The sequence below is a fragment of the Dermacentor silvarum genome, chromosome 1, assembly GCF_013339745.2.
Source record: "Dermacentor silvarum isolate Dsil-2018 chromosome 1, BIME_Dsil_1.4, whole genome shotgun sequence".
Taxonomy (NCBI): domain Eukaryota; kingdom Metazoa; phylum Arthropoda; class Arachnida; order Ixodida; family Ixodidae; genus Dermacentor; species Dermacentor silvarum.
In genome coordinates, this window is record NC_051154.1 from 182,803,369 (window position 1) to 182,825,210 (window position 21,842).

Here is a 21,842-nt window from a genome sequence, read left to right on the forward strand (position 1 = left end):
CACGTTTTCTTCTGTAGCTAACTCAAAATATAATTTTGGTGTAATCCATAAAGTGTGCTTCTGGTCGGAAGGGCACTCAAATTTTTTCAGGACAGGGAAATTCTTTCTCTCACAAAAGCACTGCAAGTTTTCTTACCCTGGCCCTGTCAGTAAATAAAAGTTTTCATCAAAATTAAAAATGGTCACCAGACACACTCGGTTCATTGCATCTGGACACCCAGTACTGTAATAAATATCACCAGCACCCTACTCACGATTCACTGATATTAACACACCATCAGGAGGAGCATAGGAAATACACACAGGCCTTGAAAGCGAATGTTTTATCCAAAAAGAGCTCTGCCCTTTCTTTATTTACAAACTGCGCACTTGTCCTCACTTGTCTTCAAATGACTTCAAGCAAGGTGTTCACCCATTGTAACAGGCAGGCGTGTGCGTGCGCACACACACACACACGCACACACACACACACACACACACACACTCACACGGAGAAAAGGCAGTCACAAAGGGCCTGGAAAGAACAAGGAAAAGCAATTCTGTAAAACCCATACTTATAGTATAATAAATGAAGTCAAAATTTTTTTTAAGTTGTGACAAGTTTTAAGTGCTTTGTACAAGAAAATGAGAAGGGAGCTAATACATTTAAACCTCAATATAACAGACTTCAATATAACAAAATTGTCGACATAATGAAGCGTTTAACTTTTTATAACTGTTTGTCCATGAACACCACGAATTTAGAACCTCAATATAAAGAAGTGTGTGTATACACGATTTTCATATCACAAAATTTCACTACCGGCACGAAGGTACACCGAGACAATAAATGGAAACTTCCATGAACGCAGATGGTCAAATGGTTGAATTACAAGTAGCTGCTTGCGAACGCACCTCTCAAATTGTGCAACGCGCGACCAAGAGTGGCCACCGAAGCGAAGCAGCGTCTTGTTCCGTGTAAAGCCCATGTTCGCACCCCGCGTGCGCTGTATAAACACCTCCTTGATAGCAGCCTGTGCACTCTGCTTTATGACGTCATGCTACTTGGAACAAAATTTACATTGCCAAACCCGGTGTGACGAAAGCGGTGACGTAAAAATCACGGCATACTCGGGAGAATCCCCATTAGATTCTATGGTAGTCGAGCAACATAGCATGACGTCATGGACTGAAGTGGGCCCCGGCCTTACGCTCTCTAGGAAGTGTTGGCTGTATGCTTTGGGTGCAACTGAAAGCGTGCGAGGGAGAGCTGAGAAGGATGGTGGTTTGATGAGCGCCGTGTTCCCGCGTGAACAAGAGGAAAGGTGGAATGCGAAGCGAGCTCACGGTAACACGATCAAGCGTGTGATAGAAGGGGAGGGAGGGTGCAGGTTGGCATGCGTCTCTTTTTCGAGAGCGACCGTGGCTACGCATGGCTGTCAGCGCAGTTGAGTAACACGCAGCCCATGCACCCTGTTTTAGAGGCAATCTGCCACGCATGCAAAGAGCAGGCGGGCCGAGATTCCCGCGCCTTTAGTATTGGAGGTCGCGTACAATAGAACTCGGATATATCGAATCTGAAGGGGATCACAAAAAGTTAGATATATAGCTAATACGATATATGAAATAAAAAAATGGCGCAGTTTCGCCCGAAAGGCGAAGCATCGATTGCGATAGCAAATTAGTAGATAGCTATTCGGAGTAGGGATAGTAGTTTTATCGGCTGCATAAACTTGGACACATTGGCTTACTAACTGAATTAACAATCGTGGTGTCAGCGCGCACAAGTAAAGATGAATAGATCACACTGAATGACCGCAGCCAACGACTGTCAAAACGCTGGCAGCAAGCGCAGGTTCGCGCGGTCTATCGCTTCAACGGAAACTGAGCGGCGAATGCACAGCGCATACAAAGGTCAGAGCCTTGTGGAGATAAGAGACGGTGCGGACGACCGGCATCCCCGGGCCAAGCGCAAAGGAGAAGATGTTGGCAGAGGAGAAGCTGCCCCCCCCCCTCCCCCCCTTTGTTGCTTTTGCATGGGATATTGAGTGGCAAGATATGCCTTTGGTGCCGGAGCACAGCGCGTCCAGCCTCCCTCCCTCCCTCCCTCTCTCTCTCTCATACCACCACGGTCTTTCGCGCGACGGTCACGTTAGCTTTCCGCCAAGCATTCGCTCTCCGTGATAGCGAGCGGGGGGGGGGGGGGGGGGGGGGGGGTTCGCACTCCGTGATGGGGATGCGCGCGGCGACGATTTTATCGTCCTTGGAATCTATACGGAATCTCACGGCAACGCCGACGGCAGAAATCCAGTTGCAGTGTCCATATAATTGCTATCGCAATAAAATTCTATACACCATTTTATGGAAGTGTTTAGGTGCTGCCATATTGGGCTGATAACCATTCTGTTTTCTGTCTTTAATAACGAAGTTTACAGTACTACAGTCGATTCACATGCATGAAAACAGTTGCATAATTGCGTTCAGCATTTCATGACCATGTTACGCGACTTAACTTCTCATAAAACTAAGAAATTGTTTGCATAACAGCCCAAGATGGCGATGCCCATGAATCAAATATAAAATTGTCTATACAAAATGTTTCAAAGGACTTTCGCTCCTGCTCGTTATACACAATAATTCGTGATATGCGTGTTCAATATGTCCGGGTTCGACTGTAATCTCAAGTTTCGGAGAGGCGTTTGAAGCGAAAGGGAGACAAAGCATTTGCTGCCTACTGCCGGCGCTTTTGACAATAGTGTCGTCCCACTGTGGGCAACATTATCAGCCATGGGGGCAGAGCGGATGCGAAAGCATGGCTGGCTTTGCTTTGTACTTCGCTGGCTTCGCTTTGATGTGAAGATATTGTCAACTCGGCATGAAACCGTATCTTTTGACTTCGACTCTTAAACTCAACCAAATTAACTTTTTTCAAAGTGAAATTACTTTTCTTTCGTTTTCCCGATAATTTGCAAACTTCTGCGGCTCCCTTCCATGTAAAAAAAATTCATCGGCAACTGTACTTATTTGCATAAAAGTATGAATTTTATTACAGTAAAAGCTTGTTAATTCGTACCTCATTATTTCGAACTTTTGGATAATTCGAACTGACTCTGACGGTCCGGCCACGCAGCATAGGCGCCGATGGGTAAGCCAACTGGTTATTTCGCACGCGCATCGGCACCTCCATCATTGATTCAAACTGCGCGCCGCCCATGCAGTGATAAAAAAAAAGGAACCCACAATAAGTGGTTATGACGATAGTGCTCACCGAAAATAGAAAGAAAAAAAAGTGCCGTCCTCTGGAGAGTTTTGTCAGCCAAAGAGAGCGGGCCACTGGAAGCCAAGCCAGCGGAAAAACCAACATGGCGGTTTCTACGATCAGGTAGCGGGGCTCGGAACGTGCGATTTAGTCCAGAAAACCTCACTTTGGGGCCTAAATTTGTCCGAAAAATCGGTCGCAAAATTGCATTAGCACTATGTGAATGAACCTTGATGGTGCATTTATGAAATCCGGAATATCCATCAAGTCCGAAAACCCCTTCAGCAGCTGTAATGGAGGTGCTCAGTGTCGGGTGCCCATTTTTCAACTTCAAGGAGGGTGAAGATGAAGCTAAGTGTCACGTTTGTGTTTGGAATAAATACTGATGGCCATCGCTTTCAAAGAAAAGAAGCAAAAAGTGATCATAGATTATTTTGGTCAATAAATACTGTGAGTTACAAGTGCTTTCTAGCAACCCGGTCTCAATTCTGGCTGTTTTTCAATGACTTTCGTTAGTTCGAATTTGGTTTAATTCGAACTCATGAAGTGTCCCTGTGAAATTTGAATTAACGGGCTTTTACTGTATAACAAAATTTCGATATAACGAAGCAAGTTATCAGTTTGATCGCCTTCGTTATATCGAGATTTAACTGTATACTCAACAAATAAGGACGAAAATCAAAACTCACTCTCTCAAAAGATCCTCAACTTGTCATTGCCTTTCCGATGCTGCTGCTCAGCAGCAATAGAACGTTCCTTGGATTGCAATTGATGAATCAACTGCCTTTGCTCTTCTATCTTCTTTTCCACCTGTGCGTGCATTACTTTGTCTCTGTAAGCAACAAAACAGCAAAAGAACCAATAGCTTAAAAAAATATGTACTCCAGTCTAGCGCACATAAACATGCACACAGATGCAACGAAATTAAAGATGAAATAATAAGCAAGTCCTACAACACATGTGAATCAAAGCTGAGTACCATGTGATCAATACTATTTTTCTAAAATACGCTAAGCATTTAACACTTTCCTCATTACCACACCACACACAAAATACCTTCTCAATTTAGATACTGTTTGCTCCAACAAATGCTGTTCATAACAAAGTGTAACACAGTGACACAAAATTACCTTTATTACGCAGGATATATCGAACTCGAAGGGGATATTGAAATATTTCAATATATTGATGATTCCAAATATAATATATACCTACCTAAAGCTTAAACGAGATCTCTGCACAGTCTTGGGCAGTTTCACGAGATTGTGAAAAGTGGGACTTACCGATTTGCTTCTAGTCGAGTTGCATGCACAAAAGTTTACTAATTTTTTGCTCACTAACGTTGCAAGTCGCTCAAGCTGTGGAATGGTCTTCACAATGGTAACCTTTCGCGTCACCCGAACACGAGACCACACGGTGCTTGTGCTTGTTGCTGGTTTTTATTCAAGATAAGGTATAAATAGATGCACCGAGGAAACAAACTAGCCTGCATGGGTACGCGCTGTGCCACCATCAGTGCACTTCTACTGTGAATCGCACGTGAACTTGCATGGCTGCAAGGCCATTACAATACGCCATTTAACGGCCGATCGTCATAAGTGGGCAATGAGCAAAGGGGACCGTTGTGTCGAGTTTCGGAACCGACTTCCTGTTGGAACCAGTCGCCCTAGCTTCTCGACCGCCCTAAAAAGTCCGCATGCTTCTTGCGTGCTGCTCAGCGCTCCAGCGCTCGGCATACGTCCCTTCGTTCTCGGCCCTTCCCCTCCAGTCCCTGCGTCGGTGACTGCCAACACTATACACACAGTGTTAGTTTCAAAAGTGGCTTTCAGCTCTGAGAACATCAGAGTCAATTCCCACGCACGTGTAACCGTGCGGGCATGAATAAAATGCATTCACCGCCCGAGAATCACACAGCAATGAGTCTAGCGTGCCGCTGCCGCAATGGTCTTTCCACGAAGTGTGGATGTGGCGTGTGGTGGTTTTATTGAACTCGAACTGTAATGTAAAGATCCGTCCTGGTGGAGGTTTGGGTCGGAATCGTTTTGGCCGCTCGCGGTATTCTAAAATGCCGTTCACGGAAAGCGTTTGTCTACAAGAAACAAACCCGGCAGTGTAGCATCTCCAGTTCGGCATCCCATGCCCGGCAACACTCAGTGAAAAGGTCGAATATCCTCCATGCTTTCTTGTGGAACACGTATCGAACCTGGAGGCTTTTTGCGTTCTTGAAGCACAGTGGCAATCTGCTCTTGCCAATAACGGACGGCCGCAGTTTGCGCGAGTCATGGTTCCACATGCGCAGCGAGCAAAACTGAGAGCATTCTGCTCATTTTTCCTACATGGCATGTACTGCCTTTCAGATTTAATCTCTCGTTTGACAGCATCTGTCGAAACTGTGGTCATTTCAAATTAAATATTTCCAAGAACACGAGACGTGATCGCGTCTCCATTAAGAGAAGCTACTTGCAGGGGCGCAGCGCGGCACAGCGTTTGATATATTGAATGTGGTGGTGAATGGGAGTTGGATGCATGCATAGTACATCGCTATACTTTTGCATGGGATCCTCAAGGGGATTTTACAACTGTTCGATAACTGTTCGATATACACAATAATTCGATATATTCGAGTTTGATATATCCGGCATAGACTTATCCGATATTCATCATCAGCATATATTTGTTACATGCTGATATCAGCGAGAAACATATCCAATAATTTGTTATTTCTGTATTCATTACATCAACGTTCACCTCTATAGCAAAGTACGCCTTATTAGTAACTAGTCCATTTTTGTCTGTATCAAAGAGATTTATGGTAAGTGAGGAACTTATGAGGGGTTCACACCAAAGCTGTAAACATATGATCTAACATGCAGCAATGGGGTGCTGAAATTTCAGCAGGAATATAGTGACATTTTTTAGCATTTCTACGTGCTCCTGCTCATCCAATGGAAAAAGCCACAAGATGTGCAAAATTTGTGACATGGACAATGCCCATTGACTGTTGCAGATATAATACATCCGAAAAATTTGCCTCCGTGTGAGAGGCCTGCAGAGGCAGAGCTGCAATGGGGATGCCTATCCCACATGGAGAAATAGTCACCTGTGGAAATTATGTATATTCACACATCATGCAATGCCTGCTTTGTACTCTTTTCTAGCCCATGTGGCAGACCATCCAGATTCAACTGTTCAACCTCTTACAAAGAATAGCTGTTAATGCCACAGCTACCCAGCCATGTCCCGTGCCAAACAGTTATAATAAACAGTTATCCTCATGCTGCCATGACAATGAAGCTCATTTCCAAAAAGCTGTTCATGCCACATTGTGCACCATAGCTTCATGTTGCATCCTGTGCACATCAAGAAATGATTTGTCATCACATTCATGATGATAATGATGATGATAAAATTAAATACAGAAGTTCAAAGAAAAGAATGAAGTACAACCAGATTTGATCCTGGGACTTTCATCTATGAAAACTTCTGCTCCAGCCAATTGCATCATGACAACATGAATGTGTAAGCACTAAACACAGCAAATGACTAATGGGGCACCCATTGTGGTTCATGCCAGTCTTAAACCAGCAACAAGGTGACAGCAAACAAGCAAAAGAAGTGTAATGTAGCCACAGTTGTCATGACAGAAGGGCAGTGAAAAATACCTCCTGATAGTAGTCCAGGCTTGCATGATGTTGCTGACCCAGACTATTTCAATGTCAATTCCAATGTGTCCTCACTGCAGCCTGTGGCTGGCGTAAATGCTGTTTGCTGTCTATGATTTTTAGTTGCTGAAGGTTGTGCTAATCTCTTGATATTTCAAGGGGGCTTATGGCTAGGAACATGCGAATATTTAAAATTTTTATTATTAACCAAACTCTGTTGTTCGAGAATGTGGCTGTTTGGGTGTGTTGGTAAGACATGACAAAAACTTGATGTTCGGTCACAAAATGCCTTTATATTCCGCGCATCAAGGGTCTCAATAAATTGTTGCAAGTTAGCGCTCGTGTGTCTCAGTTTTCTTTCACCAACCTCGTCTGATTGTGCGCTTACATTATATTCAAGAGTTTATTAATTCACATTTTCAAATATTCGTTACCAGCCAAATATGCAGTATCAGAATGGTATTAGAGCCAACATGGAAAAAAGCACTTTGCAAAGCCCCTTAATATAACTTCTGATGACCTGAATTAACCAGAAATAATTAACCCTTCCTGCAATCACTGCTCCAAAAGATTAAGGCTCACAAGGCACTGTTGTTGTGGAGAGGCGGAGACTTGCGAGCTGATCAGTGAATTACTTTTGCATGATACCTCACGGTTATTTATATAAAAATGCTTCCTGCTTGAGGGCTGGCAGATTTGTTTTGTTTACTTATTGGACAGATCCTGGTCTACAACTTTTAGGCCTCTATCTATAACTACACCACATTACTCAACATTAATGAACTTGATGCTGAATACTTCTTTTTTAAGTTAAATTGTGGTGTTTAACATGTTAGGTTGCACAGTAGACTATCAAGGATGCCATAATAGAGTGATGTTGATTCGTTTTTACCAGCTGGAGTTTTTTATCATGCATCTAAATACAACTAGATGAGCATTTCTGCATTCCGCCCCCCTCAGAGTGTGGCCACCACAGCCAGAATCAAACCCACAGCATCGTGTTCAGCAGCAAAAGGCCATAACCACTGAGCTACTACGATGGGCAGCTTCCTTACTCAAGACTCTTGTACAGCAGCTAGATAACTGAAATCAAAAAAAAAAAAAAAAATCTAACTATTGCACCAGACTGCATTTTCTGTGAAGCATCAAGTATCAGTGCTTAATTTTCTCACAGCATTGTGGCAAAACAGTTCATGTCAGATATTGCCAAATGCTGCAGCTTTAAAATTCACCACAAGCATGGCTTTACTCTCACAAAGTGCATGCCCTTCACGGTGCTATGTTCATACAATTGATCCAAAAATTAATTTTTTGCATTTCCACATTTTTCCCACCTGTCTTTATTCCTGGCAGAAGAATGTCCCAGCCTTACAATTTCACGTTCTGCTCTCTTTATTGCTTCTGTGACTTGTAGTGCCTGAAAACAATGACACATACTTATTATTCACCAAAAAAAAAGAAAGACAACAGAAATAAATACTACAGCCAAGCCCATTTAAGACAAAGCTGATCAACTCGCAACACTGGTTTGTTACATACAGAAGTGAATACTAGTGGCCCTTCTGCTTCTAATGACTGGTAACCAGCAGCAGCTACAGGGACACTAAAGCTATGCACATATTTGTTTTATGCAATGAGACATTTCGCATGCAGCTAAATCCTATACTGTTCACGGCTTTAACCAAGCTTATTAAAAAAATTCAAGGATATGCCAAAAAAAAAAGGACACTTGGTTGACTTGCCAGACAAAACTAATATTCCACAAGCTGTGTCGATGGGAGTCCCAAAATCAGAGTAAAAGAGGTCAATGGCTAAAGCTGCTGCACAGCCCTCGGCCGGAAACTGCAGGATACTGGGTGCAGTAGTTCTGGATGTGTTTGACCGGAGAGAGACCATTCACCTAGGCTTGAGCATTCACATCGTTCCCTCAGTGCTTCCTTTTGCTTGCTATGACAAGTTCACTATTGGCACACCCAGCTGCTATGAGGCCTACCTACCATAAATAAATGTACCCCTCAAGCTACATAGCAAACATTGTTTTCTTTCTTTTCATTTTTTTGTCTTTATCCACTATCATTCTTCCCACCCACTGCTTGAGGTCACAACCACCACACATCATTCACTGCACTGTGTATGAATGAATGTGTGACAACCTCAAATCACAATAGTAGGGTCCCAAGTTCATGTGCTTCTTATCCGAAATACAGCACTGTAGTCCTAATGTGGATTCTGACAGTCATCCTACATTTCCCACGCGAGTGCTCATGACAAGTGGACTTGAATGTAGGACACACAAGGCAAGGTCAAATAAGTGTTAAATTGCCCGAGCCAAGGGAACTTACCTCAACACCCAGGGCCCTTATAGAAACCGACTTTAGATCCTTACTGTTATTTGCTTCCTTCTGGATGTTATACTGCTCACCAGCATTCTTAGAACCTGCATGTAACAAAAAGACAACAATGAACTGCAGAAGTTACTATCAATGTACGGCAATATCCGGTGTATCACATCTTTTCCCAAACAAATTTTTGTCGGTGTGTCTAATACAAGGGTGCAAGTTATACAGTATGTCCCAGATCTCATGCTGGGACATACTTGTACTCGTGAAAAAGAAAAAGCACATATTGGTCGTGCCAGCGTGCATGATTTTATGATATATAATGCATATACAGGGTGTCCCAGCTATCCTGGATCACGTTTTTTTTAAAAAAGACAGGCCATTCTACGCGATGATAGCCAAATGCATATTGTTCAGTCGAGTAGAGTAGCCGCCACTCTTTATTTATGCCATTAAATTTAATAATTGCAATTAGCTAATTTTTTTTAATTATTCCTCTGAATGTTGTGCTGTCAACGAGGAATTTGTAGGAAACTTAAAGGGGCTCTGAACCACTTTCTATTGAAGTGGAGAAATGCATTTGAAGTTAAAATAGGCTATTTCAGCAATACTTTGCTGAAAAAAGTATTTCAATGCATTTAGTAAATGTGGAGTTATTGGCAATATAACACTGCTTTCCCTCCTCCTTCAATGCATTGCGCTGCTAAGGCTACGGCCGAGTAGGACGTGCCCACAAGGCTCCACCTTCTAAATGTCACCGTGGCGTGCAGTTCAAATTTGATTTTAGATGTTAATGTAGACGTCACTACTTCCGATTATGATGCCTACAATGCGAGCTGCAGTGCACTTAGCCAGTGCACTGCAGGCGATCGCGGTATCTAAACTCCGTAGAAAACCACAGCTACATGCAACTGTAGTGCATAAGCATAGCGCTTGCTTTATGCACGACAGGGCTCGAGTGCTCGGTCGCGCTCAAATGTTGCAGCCTGACCATGCTAAGTGGTGAAGACTGGCTTTGTCCTTTGTCAGCTTGACCAACGGATAGTAGCCACATCTAACTTGCGCGTTTTTTAAGCCCTATCAAATAGTCTGCCAAGGCGTCTAACAAAGAGCAGCCAGAAGTGAGCGGGCGCCAGCAAGCATGCGTGTGGTCTGACCAGGCTATCTTCTTGATTGACCTCAGCTATTGGCCAATAGCAGCCGCTTATGGGAATCCACTACAGTAAAACCTCATTAATACATAGTTGGCAAGGAAGTGGGAAAAATACGTGCTAACCGGTTATACGCCTTAACTGAAAACCACGAATTAGCCGCGACTTACCTTTTCGAACTGACGAAAAGTAATGAGTAATGTTCACAGTACAAAACATGCTTTATTCAGAAGCAATTGACCAAAAGTCCGTCAGTGTCAGTTGCCGCCACGGAGGCCTTGCAGCGACAACAGCATCCTCGAATTCCGAGACTGCAGGATTACCTCGCCACGAGGTCATTTTTCTCAGCAAATGCCTTAAGGCCCAACCGCATGCACGCGATTTTCGAGCGACAGCGGCAAGCGACGGCGACGAGCGACAGGTTTTGCCGTCGCGGAGGGCGATCCGTCGCTGTCGCTTGTCACGTCGCCGGTTTCTGGGCAGCCAGAAAATATCGCTTATCGCCCGGAAGTCAGCGCGACGACATCCGCTGGGGACAGCGATTGCGCAACAACATGGTAGCAATCAGTCTGCCCGCTTCAATCTGAATTCGGTCTTGCAACTTGCTCTCTGCTGTGACAGGAAAAAATAAATAGTACAATCAGTCATCGCTTCACCTCATCGCTAGCTGAGGACTATGTATCGGCGCTCTCTTGCCGTTATTATTGCGATCGGTTGTTTGTTTTGACGCTGTTAGGCCTGAGACGCCACCGAGAGCCGAGAAAGTTTTTTAAGTTTTACTCAACAGATGGCGCCACGGCATTTTGCGCTGGCGGCATGGGACGGATTTCCACTGGGGATGATAGCATGTTTTAGCTAAGTCTAGATAAAACGTTGACCTTTTGATACAATTGAGATTTCTTTACGCGCGCACGATAACATTTATTCGCACAACAATGTAAATCCGTCGCTACTCTTTTACGCGATGTCGCGTTCATGTGGTTGCTCCACGCCGCGACACGACAGCGCGACAGGGTGTGCCTGTCGCGTCGCTTGAATATCGCGTGCATGCGGTTGGGCCTTTAATCACAGCCACAACCTAGATCCGAGTCCGCTTCGATGTCGTCACCGTTGTTCTCGTCATCTTCAACTTCACGAGGCACAACAGCGGCAACAATCTCGCTGTCTGTTAGGTCAGGAGATGTTGCCACGTTGCTGTCTAGGTCACGAAAGGATTCAAACTGCAGAGCCTCGGCACTACCTTGACGCTCCAACACCTCTGTGAGCAGGCTGTCACAGTCATCGGCACTGTTTTCACCAGTGCTCACGCGCACAACGAACTTTGCTCGAGCAAAGCAGTTCTCCACTGTGGTGGACTCCTCCTGCTGCCCCGAGTAGGCTAGGAGGTGTATTGCACGTAACATGTCGATGCAGTACGCCTTGCCCCACTCCACTGCGAGCAGCATTCTGCACAGCAAGTTCTTTTTGTATAAATGCTTAACTGAGCAAATAATGCCCTGGTCGAGAGGTTGTGCAAGCACCGTGGTGTTCGGCAGCAAGAAGAAGAGTTCGAGTGCGCTCAAGTTATCCAGCGCAATGTGTGCCGATGCGTTAAGGAGAACTTTTCTTTTTTCTCCCGGAAAACGCCGGAACAGAAGCCGGACATATTCCTCGAAAAGCTTTAAAGTCATCCAAGCTATTGTGTTGCTTCTGTATACGACGCCGAGGGCAGTTGGGTGCCTTTAAAGCACCTCAGTTTCGCAAACAGGCCAATAACAAGCAATGGCAGCTTTTGGCTTCCTGTCGTGTTGACCGCGAAAGCAAGAGGCAGCCTTTCTTTGGCATGCTTGCCACCAGTGCAATTTCTGCCCTTGAACGCAGCCTTCTTTTAGGCACAAGTCTGTATAAGAGTGCCGACTTATCCAAGTTGAAGACGTCTTCCATGGCGTAGTTGGCTAGAGTTGCCGGCAGCGGCCCACTCTGCCATTCTGCGGCACCTTTATGGTCCGCATGTGCTGCCTCTCCACCATGGTGTAAGAACATTTAGGTGTTGACACTGTGCACGCGCGAGCGTCCAGATTATGTTCGACAGATCCTGATCCTGATCTAAAGGAGGAAGCCCAATCTCCATCCCCATCACCAACACGGCGCCGTCGATACGCAGCGTCGATCAGTACCTCCAAGTACCGATTGAATTGCGGTTTCTGCGTTTCTTTTTTAAAAGTGAAAAAAAAAAAATGCATTTGCGGCGCAACATGCTGTTCGCCATACTGCGACTTCGTGAAAATGGTACGCGCTAACCGGTACACATTCTACGAGCCACTACGCCTTAACTGGTCAGTGAGTACATTGGGTCAATGGGGGCTTGGCCGGGGAACTGTAGCAACGTTTTAATCGTAACTATGTTGCAAGCAGGTACGTATTATCGAGGTTTTACTGTATATGATTAAATAAAACTTCCAGAAGAGAGCATTTGAGAGAAAGGTGACTTCGCACTCCGCTTGCGAGCTCCATGTGTCGTGCACGACTGCAAAACTTGGCTGAAATGTTCACCACAGCATACGCTATCCACGGACAATGTTTTTCACTAAGCCAGAGGGGTGGTTCAGGACCCCTTTAAAGCTGGCATGTTTTTGGCCAGGTACTTTTTGCCCAATTATTTTTTATGGCTGATAAAGAAAGGCAGCGAAAAAATAAAAATATCACGTGACTAACCGTCTGGCTGCATCAAAACGCAGTGCCCTCAGATGAGCTACACAGTAGTTAGTGGCAGAGGTGGCGCTTTATCTGGCACCCCCCGCCCGCGACAGCACGGCACCTTGGTGTTAAGTGGTGGTTATTGCGTCGTCTAAAGACTGCGCTCACTAACTACTGTGGAGCGTGTTTGAGGGTGCTGCTTTTTTATGCAGGTGGACGGTTAGTAACATGACATTTATCACGGGGTTTCTTTATCAGCCAGAAAAAATAAACGGGCAAAAGGTAACTGGCTGAAAACATGCCAGTTTTAAGTTTCAATTTTCTAGAAATTCTTCATTGACAGCATGCCATTCAGAGCAGTAATTAAATAATTAGCTAATTGCAATTAATTAATAAACTGGATGGCATCAACAAAAACATACTGGCGGCTGCTCTGCTCAACTGTGAACAACATGCACTTGGTTATCTTTGGGTAGAATCGCCCATCTTTTTTTAAATGTGCGATGCATGATCTGGGACACCCTGTATACGCATTATATATCATAAAACCATGCACGCTGGTGCAACCAATATGTGCATTTTTTTTTTTTTTTCACGAGTACAAGAAACCATGCATGGCCTCATTCTGAAGGAAATCGAATCTTGTTTTAACAGTGGAGCAACCGTTCGCTAGGGCAGCGTGGCAGCAGCAGTAAAGGCTGCCAACATGGCCTCCGTGATATGGGTGCCTCCATGATTGGAGGTCACACGTAAACCCATAGAACTGATGCAATAAAGAAGAAAAAAGCACCACAATGTTTTTAATGTTACATTGTAGCGCACAACATCTACACGTTAAAAGAAGCACCACTTGGTTATCACCATCATCAGTCGCCCATGTGAGAAGTTGCAGCAGTCGCAGTGCTTCCGGCTTCCGGTCGCCATTTCGCTTTCGTATGCATGTTTTCAGGCTGGTTAAGGCGTGCTGTGATTCTTGTTCGTGTGTTCGTCCCGAGCACGCTACGCCACAGAGACAATGCCAGTGATGTTCTTTAAGCTGCCTACAATGCCGTGTAAGACCGACAACGGCGATCAAGTGATGCTGCTGGCCAAACTGAACTTATTTACACATGCGTCAAAGAAAGAGGCCTTCGATGGGTCCGAGTGAAGTGCAATAACGGTTAGCTTCTAGTTGGAGTTTCTTTCAATAATTTGCAGCTCATGAAATTTTGTTTACAGAAATTTAGTGCCCTGAAATAGGCAAGTATGCATAAACAAGCATGCATAATAGCATTTCATCCTGCCAACAGAGTTTAAATAGGTGCGTCTTATACGCCAGGTACGACTACACCAAGCTTCACTCCAATACTGTTTTCAATGGATTCAACTGTAATATTCTGTGGTACAGAACTAATCAAGAAAACATTGCGTGTGTGCGTATGTGTGTGCGTGCATGAAAGAGATGGGGGGGGGGGGCACTTCCAGTTTTAAGGTGCAAGGTCCCATCCACAATGAAGGACTACTGCAAATCTACATTACAAGCTTGTGGCAGCAGTGCTATAAAGCCCTTCCCTTTAGTCGACAGCAGACCCTTATTTGCACAAACATAAGCTCACATATGAAACTCGGGCAAACTTTTTGAACTCTAGAAGATAAAAGATATAGTGAAAGTACCTTGAAATGATTTTGACGGTTTAGTACAAACATAATGAATCATCAGGGTCTGTCCTTCTGATCCTTAAATGACGCATTTAAGCACTCCACGTAATGCGTGTAATTTATTATAAGGTTTTAAATACTATGTGCATCACTATGGTTCACAGCGGCACCACCAGGCGCGGATCCAGGGGGGGGGGGATGTCCAGATGTCCTGACCCCCCCCCCTCAGATTTCTGCATCGGCCCCTCGCTGACAGGGGGATGGCCCTGTCGCAAAAAATATGGCCACCAGCATTCTTCAAAATTATTTTTCGCGAGTACCAGTGGTATCAGCCATGTAGAAGTAAAGCTAGCTTGCTCACAAGCTTAGTTGTATTCCGTAGGGGTGTGGTGTCGCGAAGTTGCCGTAGTTATTTTTTCTCTTGAACACCTTGGACCTCCTAGCGCCGGCCGTGCCTTACTCGTCTCGTCGGTGGCGTCGAATGAAATATGGGACGTCCCTTTTGCCAAGCACGCCGATGTCCGCGCAAGCGCCTTCGCGCCTGATCAACCCAGTTCCCCATTGGGGTGTCATCGGTTGCCTCATTGGCTGCCATCGGTTCCGCGACCAACCTGCTTAATGAAAGAGACCTCTCGCTGAAGTGTTCATATATAAATAATAACTAACAGCTAATCTAAGAACTACGCATAGGCAACTTTTTTTGACTGTAGCACTCAGTGTGATTACAGTTACACGTTGACAATATCCAGCACGAGCACAGTACGGTTCGTACGCTACAAGTTTTTTATTGTAGCTTCGCAGTTTTATTGTCGTACATTAAGCATAGGAGGCTCAAAGCCGCCGGATCCATTTATCTGAGTGGCCGTTCTCGCGGAGCGGGGCGAAGCCTTGAGCAGCGGCTGCGAAGTGGGGGAGCGTGACGTCAGCGGCCAACGCCAGCGCGCGGGCCTGGGATGGCGTCGCGTGGTTAGAGAAACGGGAGCAGATGCGCGCCTTGTGTAAAAGGATGACGTCGCGTGGGAAAGAAAACATGACGCTGGCTCGCGCTCTCGGCTACTACGCCACATCGTTCTTCTTGTAGGTGGCGTCGCGAGTCTTCATACGCGGTGATTCGCATATCGTAAACAACCAGCGTAGTGGTTGCCGCGTTGGTGCCGAGCGTTAAGACCGTATTCAAGAACGTTCTAGTCGAAACAACACCTCGACTCAAGAGAGAAGATAGCACCGCCACAGAAGTAGTCACTGAGCTTCATATCATTCACGGGAATTCTTGAGAATTGTCGCGTCTTTATCACGCGAAAGGCGGCGCTGTGCTCAACAAGGTGGAGCTTCGAGTCGAGGGCTGTTTGAGAATACGGGAGTTAGTCCTCCAACGCAAACGAAGGTGTCTCAGCCGAACAGAAAGAATCTTCTTAAAGAAATCAAGGTGTCCCAACAGAACTCCAAAGACGGACCCGTGCTTACGCATTTATAACGAACCTGCGACAGATCATCCCAAAAAATACAGGCTAGGTATACAGGGTGTTCAAAATTGAGCTTTATGGTTTTCTTAAAATTAGGCACTGGGAGGCACGTGAGGACCACCTGCGCAAATAACTTATGTGGCTAGGGGGACACAAAGTGAGATGATAATTATCGCTGTCAGCAGCCGAATGAACTAAAATTGAATAATTACCTTTTTATTGACTGCAGTAGGTGTGTATGTTTGTATTCAAAAGTTAGAGGCAGTCGTGTTTCTACACAGTTTCACTTGGAAGAATTCTTCTAGCATGTCTATGCTCCGAGATATCCAACTCCAAATTTTAATTGTGGTTCGCGTGATTACGCATGCAAGAGAGTGAGGATCGGCGCAAAGCTCCTCCCTGATGTGACACGGCTGTTGGGTGCGGCATTTAGTCTGACAACGCGGTGGAGGCATTGGCAAAGGTAATAACTGTCCCCCTTCCCCTCACGGCTGGCGAAATAAAAAAAAATCCAAGAACCCGTAACCGCTGTCGTAACACGCGACCGCGCAGCCTGTAAGATGGCGGCAACTGCCATGCCGAGATAACGGCGTGAGCGGAGCAGCCGGAGGGCAGTGCGCGTGCTTAATGGTGACTAAACGACCAGGCATGGTCCTTGCCTGGACTACGCAAATAAAGTGACTGCTGATTTCCAAGTATTGCAAGTTTTATTGAAATCAAAAGCAACCACTGCACCATCAACACCAGAAACCTCTTTAGCTATGCTAACTAATATTTCATACTGCCGCTCTAAGTTTGGTGTTGTCATGCACAAATCTCATGACAACACTTCACCCATCAAGATGTCAACGCCCTAAAATGTTCAAAATGCCTCCCTTCCACAGCAACGCAAAACAAACCACTCTCGCGTCGACTCGATAACTCTGCGCAGTACGACAATTGAAATTTGGAGTCGGATATCTCGGAGCACGAATACGCTAGAATAATTCTTCCGACCGATACTGTGTAGAAACATGACTGCCTCTAAGTTTTCAATAAAAACATACCCACTTACTGCAGTCGACAAAAGTAATTGTTCAATTTTAGTTAATTCGGCTGCTCATAGCGATAATTATCTCACTTTGTGCCGCCCTGGCCACATAACTTATTTGCATAGGTGGTCTTCGCGTGCCTCCCAGTGCCTAATTTTAAGAAAACCATAAACCTTAGTTTTGAACACCCTGTATTATCAGGCACAGCCGCCAAGCACATGGCTGTATTGGGTAACGCCCTTTTCCTATAAGCCGATACCTGGCTTCGCTATAGGGCTTCTTCCTCTTTCTGGGGTTTTACGTGCCAAAACAAGCTCCGATTATGAGGCACGCCGTAGTGGAAGGTTCCGGATTAATTTTGACCACCTGGGTTTCTTTAATGTGCACTACAACGGAAGCACACGGGCGTTTTTGGATTTCGCTTCCATCTAAATGCGGCCGCTGCAGCCGGGATTCGATCCCGCGATCTCGTGCTCTGCAGTGCAACACCTGAGCTGACTGAGCCACCACGGCGGGCTACAGGTGTTGCTCTAGCCGTATAAAACGCTGGTGTATCGTGAGCAGAAACGGTGAATTTCGGTAAATGAGAAAGGCTACTATCATCATCATCATCATTGACATAAGCTGACCCCCCCCTCAGAAAAAACCTGGATCCGCCCCTGGGCACCACTCCCCTGAGTTTCCAGCCGCCCCCTCCCAATTGACGTCAGTTGGGCGAGCTACCCAATTGGCTACCCAATTGGCTACCCAGGTCGCGTCATCAACAATTTTTCCAACTTTATGTTGAACAAATGTTGTTCGTAATAGTTGGAATGTTGGTTAATTTGTTTCTATAAAAGAAAGTTACAGAAAGAGAATACACGACGACAATTTATCACTACACTCAAGCACTTGTGGCACGCAGCAAGTGTCATCTGCTTGTGTTCTCCGTTCTCCATGTTGACGCGAGGTGCGCGGCAAGTGTTGGTCTCGAGCTTTCATTTCGCAGATCACTCTTGTTACGTTGTGGGCTGCAAATCTAGTGATTGACAATATGTCAAGCTGCGACATCGTGCCCCTCTGCAAGTCAACATGCAAGCGTAGTGGCTGCAGCGCAATGGGCTGTCAGTATCCAATCGGCACCAGCATCTACACATTCATGGCCTTCACTTCATACTGGAGGATTACGACCACAATAGAGAGTTTTAGAGTATCCGGTATTCGGGTAAATGCAAGCGTAAGCCAACTGGGCATTTTACAGGATGAGCGGAGACGCAAACATGAACGGCATGCACGGTACAGCTACCAGGTGACACAGATCTCAACTAAACACAGAGCTAATATAGCAGTCACCAAGTGTATTCTACTTTGCAGTTGGTTTAAATTTTCAGCAGGAGTGTAATCATGAACATGCTGTCTTTTTAAATGTTTAAAATGTTTTACACTTGGTTACAGCAATAGTAGCTCTGTGTTTGGCTGGTTAAGCTCTGTGCCACAAGGTGGCTGCACCATGCAGGCAGCTCAGGCCACTCACTTTTACGCTAAAGCCCCTTCATCACAGCGGTGGTAGTATAGAGGGACTTTAGTTTACACCTTCGTCCATATGTCAAAATGCCCAGCTTGCCTGCGGTTACCAGAATACCGGAAACGCTCAGCACTGCGACAGAATGCTCGCAATGCGTGCTGCTTGGATAGCTATTGTGAGGAATCGACGGCCCGGCAGCTAGCGAAGAGGTATGGAGATTTGCACGCTGGCTCCAAGACAACCGGAAGTAGACGCCACAATGTTCCCATTATAAGGCAGAGCCAGTGAAGGCGGAGCTTAGCCCCAATCACAGGGCAAATGAGTTGAGAAGAAAAAGTATTGCTAGGGAGGAGGGTAACTTGTAATCATTTGTAGGTCTCTCAATATGAGACAGAGACACTTCACTTAAATTGTGGTGCTTAAGTTTTACTGTTAGCTGTATCATACACATCTACAAAATTTATTCAAACCGTTTCAGGGACCCTATAAGTACTAACACTACACAGTTTTCTAGATGACTAGACACCACATACACAAAAAATCAGGGCGATCAATGGAATTCATGAGACAGTAATGTGTGAGCATTAGTGTTCCCCCATACAAGGCACAGTTGTCCATCGTTACTTTTAACTATACAGCCCAGAGAACACAAACACAGCCACTAAAGCCACTACCGGAACATGCGACAAGTGTCCGGACTTGCCCACGAACGAAGTGCGTCTGCTGACGACCGAGCGCCAATTGTGCTCATTCCAGTGCACTGTGCATGCCTGTGCAAGGTGCAAGGTGCGTCTTCAGGTGCGTCCTCCCCTTTCACCTGCGTCGGCCTCCTTTCCACTCCTCTCCCTTTTAACACCAGCATAATAAAAAAATTCACACACGTTACTTGTAAGCTGGTGCCAGTAAGGTGCTCATTTTATCCGTTGTATCCATACTGCCTATGAGGGGCACAACCAATTGAAGGAGCCTAGTTCTTCCCCACCTTGCCTCATTGCTGCTATTGCCTCATATCCTTATTGCTGTATTTGCACACACACATTTTTTTTTTCTTCTTTTTTTCGTGATGTCTGGTATAAAAGTGTATCTTGCCACGACGAAAAACAAAAATGGCAGAGGTCAGGGCTCAATTGTTGTGTTTCAAAGTGATAGGTGGTGTCTGCTTTAGATTCAGGATCATAAATATTATACCGTAGCTTCCTTGTTTATTCTATGCAGTGTGCTTCACTGCAAAACAATTTAGCAGAGGAAGCCCAACTTTAAACCTTATGCGATTAAGGAATAATTGAGATAATTGTAAGGGGGGACGCGGCTTTCGTATCGCGAAAAATTACCAAAAAATCAATTTCTTGAAAAGCACATATTCCGTTTCTATAACTTTTTTTTAAATCTTTTCAAGATATGAACGCTGAAAACTGCGTAGAAGCGCTCGAAAAAATTTTTGTATCAGTCAACGTGGCGAAAAAATTCCGCGGAAATCGCGAAAAAAAAAATGGTGTTTTTCAAGCAGCGATATCTGCGCAACAGCGCAACCGAGCGCCGCCATTTTTCTTTTGTTGGAAAGCGCAGTTCTCCGTCTTTAAATTTGCCGCTCCGGCCCTTTCCTCCATTCAGAAGCAAGCGCGCAAAAAGCAAATGATTCAACGCCGTTCCGAGGCCTCCGATTGGCCACGGCCGTCACGTGGCTTTAATTGGAGCTTCACCATTGGTCTCGTTGGCGGTGCGCATCTTCTGCTACCGCGCGTCTCGGCGCGCGATGTTCGTCTGTATGTGCGGTGTTTCAGAAGCTTACATCTGATATCGCCCGTGACTCTCGCATCTGACAATCTCCTTGCTATCTTCGTGAACACGTACAGAGCGCAGTTTCGGCAGCGGACTTGATACGCGCCTCTTGGCATCTCGGCTCGCCAGATCGCCAGCACTTGCGGAACATAGCCGATTTGTGTTGTGATATGCGTTTCTGGACATACGGCTCGACGCATTCATCAGTGCTTTTGGGGCGTAGTTTCGGAAGTTTACCGGTGACCATGGGTTGGCGACCACTGAAGTACAAGACGGCTCATGTTTACGGCACTCGTAAGCGAAAATCACCGACGGTGAAAAAAAACTGCTTCAAGGTTGCCTGGCAGTACTGTGCAGCACAGCACAGAAGTCACAGACGCTTAGCCGAGGACTCCACACGCGGGCAGGATGCGTACGCGTGCCAATGGTGCCGTGCAGGAGCCGCCGCCGAGCACTTTACATGCGGGCGGAATGCCTACTTGTGTCGACGATGTTGAGGAGTCACTCTTTGGCACTTCATACGCGGGCGAAACATCTCGTGCAAGTAGCAGTGGCACCGGTGCGTTGAGCTTGTCGTGTGCCGCGTTCCACATCGTCAGATGCATACAGCGATCGCGCCTCGGATGTTTCCGGTTCTCGTTTCGGCACTTCGCACGATGTTGCTACGCCGTCCACAAGTACGGGCGACACCGTTCAGGCATGCCTGGAGCCGCATTTTGCATCGGTCGAAGCATCCCGAGAGGTCGCCGTGAAAGTGCAAGCAAAACAAAGTTCGGTGCCTGCGACCGCGCGGAAAATGGGGACTGACGGGTGAAGGCGAGGCGTTTGCCAGTACGGAAGAAGCGGGGGAGTTTCTTATCGTTCAAATGACGGCCCTGAACTCGCTTCTCGCGAGAAAAATCCTAGTGCCAGCAGTGTTCCCAACCGGGACTTTCAGTTCAGCTGGGAACAAGACATGGATTAGCAGCGCAAATGATACTGACGTGCGCGTCTTGCGGCGGTGTCGCAAAGGAGTGGTCATCACCGCGAAAAGAAGGTCGCAAAATTTTCTATGTAAATGTGAGAGCTGTACAAGCTGTATTGGCAAAGGGGCAACAGTCTAGACCGATTTCTGGTCAATAATGGATGTCTCACATAGAGGGTTGCATCATAAAACATTTTAGAAACATCTGAAGGCTGAGTTTCAGTTTGAAAGCCTTTTTCTCAAAACGACTTTTCTTGCTTCCTGCTTTGCTTGTTCCACTGATTTCTTCGTGACCACTAGGTCTATTTCAGTTCCGTTTTTTTCTCTGTATTCCTGGATGTACTGTCCAGGGCATGACACTCTTGCTTTTGCAGTTTTACTTTACTACAATTAACGA

At 45.7% G+C, this 21,842-nt stretch overlaps 1 protein-coding gene across 2 annotated transcripts in view; it reads right to left on the reverse strand.

Annotated features, from left to right (window-relative positions):
- Positions 1-319: 319 nt before the first annotated feature.
- The window catches only part of LOC119436500 (zinc finger CCCH-type with G patch domain-containing protein-like), a 41,132-nt gene continuing 19,609 nt past the window's right edge, over positions 320-21,842 (reverse strand). The window contains exons 9-12 of one of the 2 annotated variants that reach the window (XM_037703363.2): positions 9,243-9,337; positions 8,235-8,317; positions 3,928-4,070; positions 320-514 (exon numbers count right to left, since the gene is read on the reverse strand). In XM_037703363.2, coding sequence (XP_037559291.1) covers positions 3,932-4,070; positions 8,235-8,317; positions 9,243-9,337 — 317 coding nt within the window. In that variant the 3' untranslated portion in view covers positions 320-514; positions 3,928-3,931. Of the gene's footprint in view, positions 515-3,923; positions 4,071-8,234; positions 8,318-9,242; positions 9,338-21,842 lie in introns of both variants that reach the window. The other variant, XM_049658192.1, reaches the window with a different exon arrangement.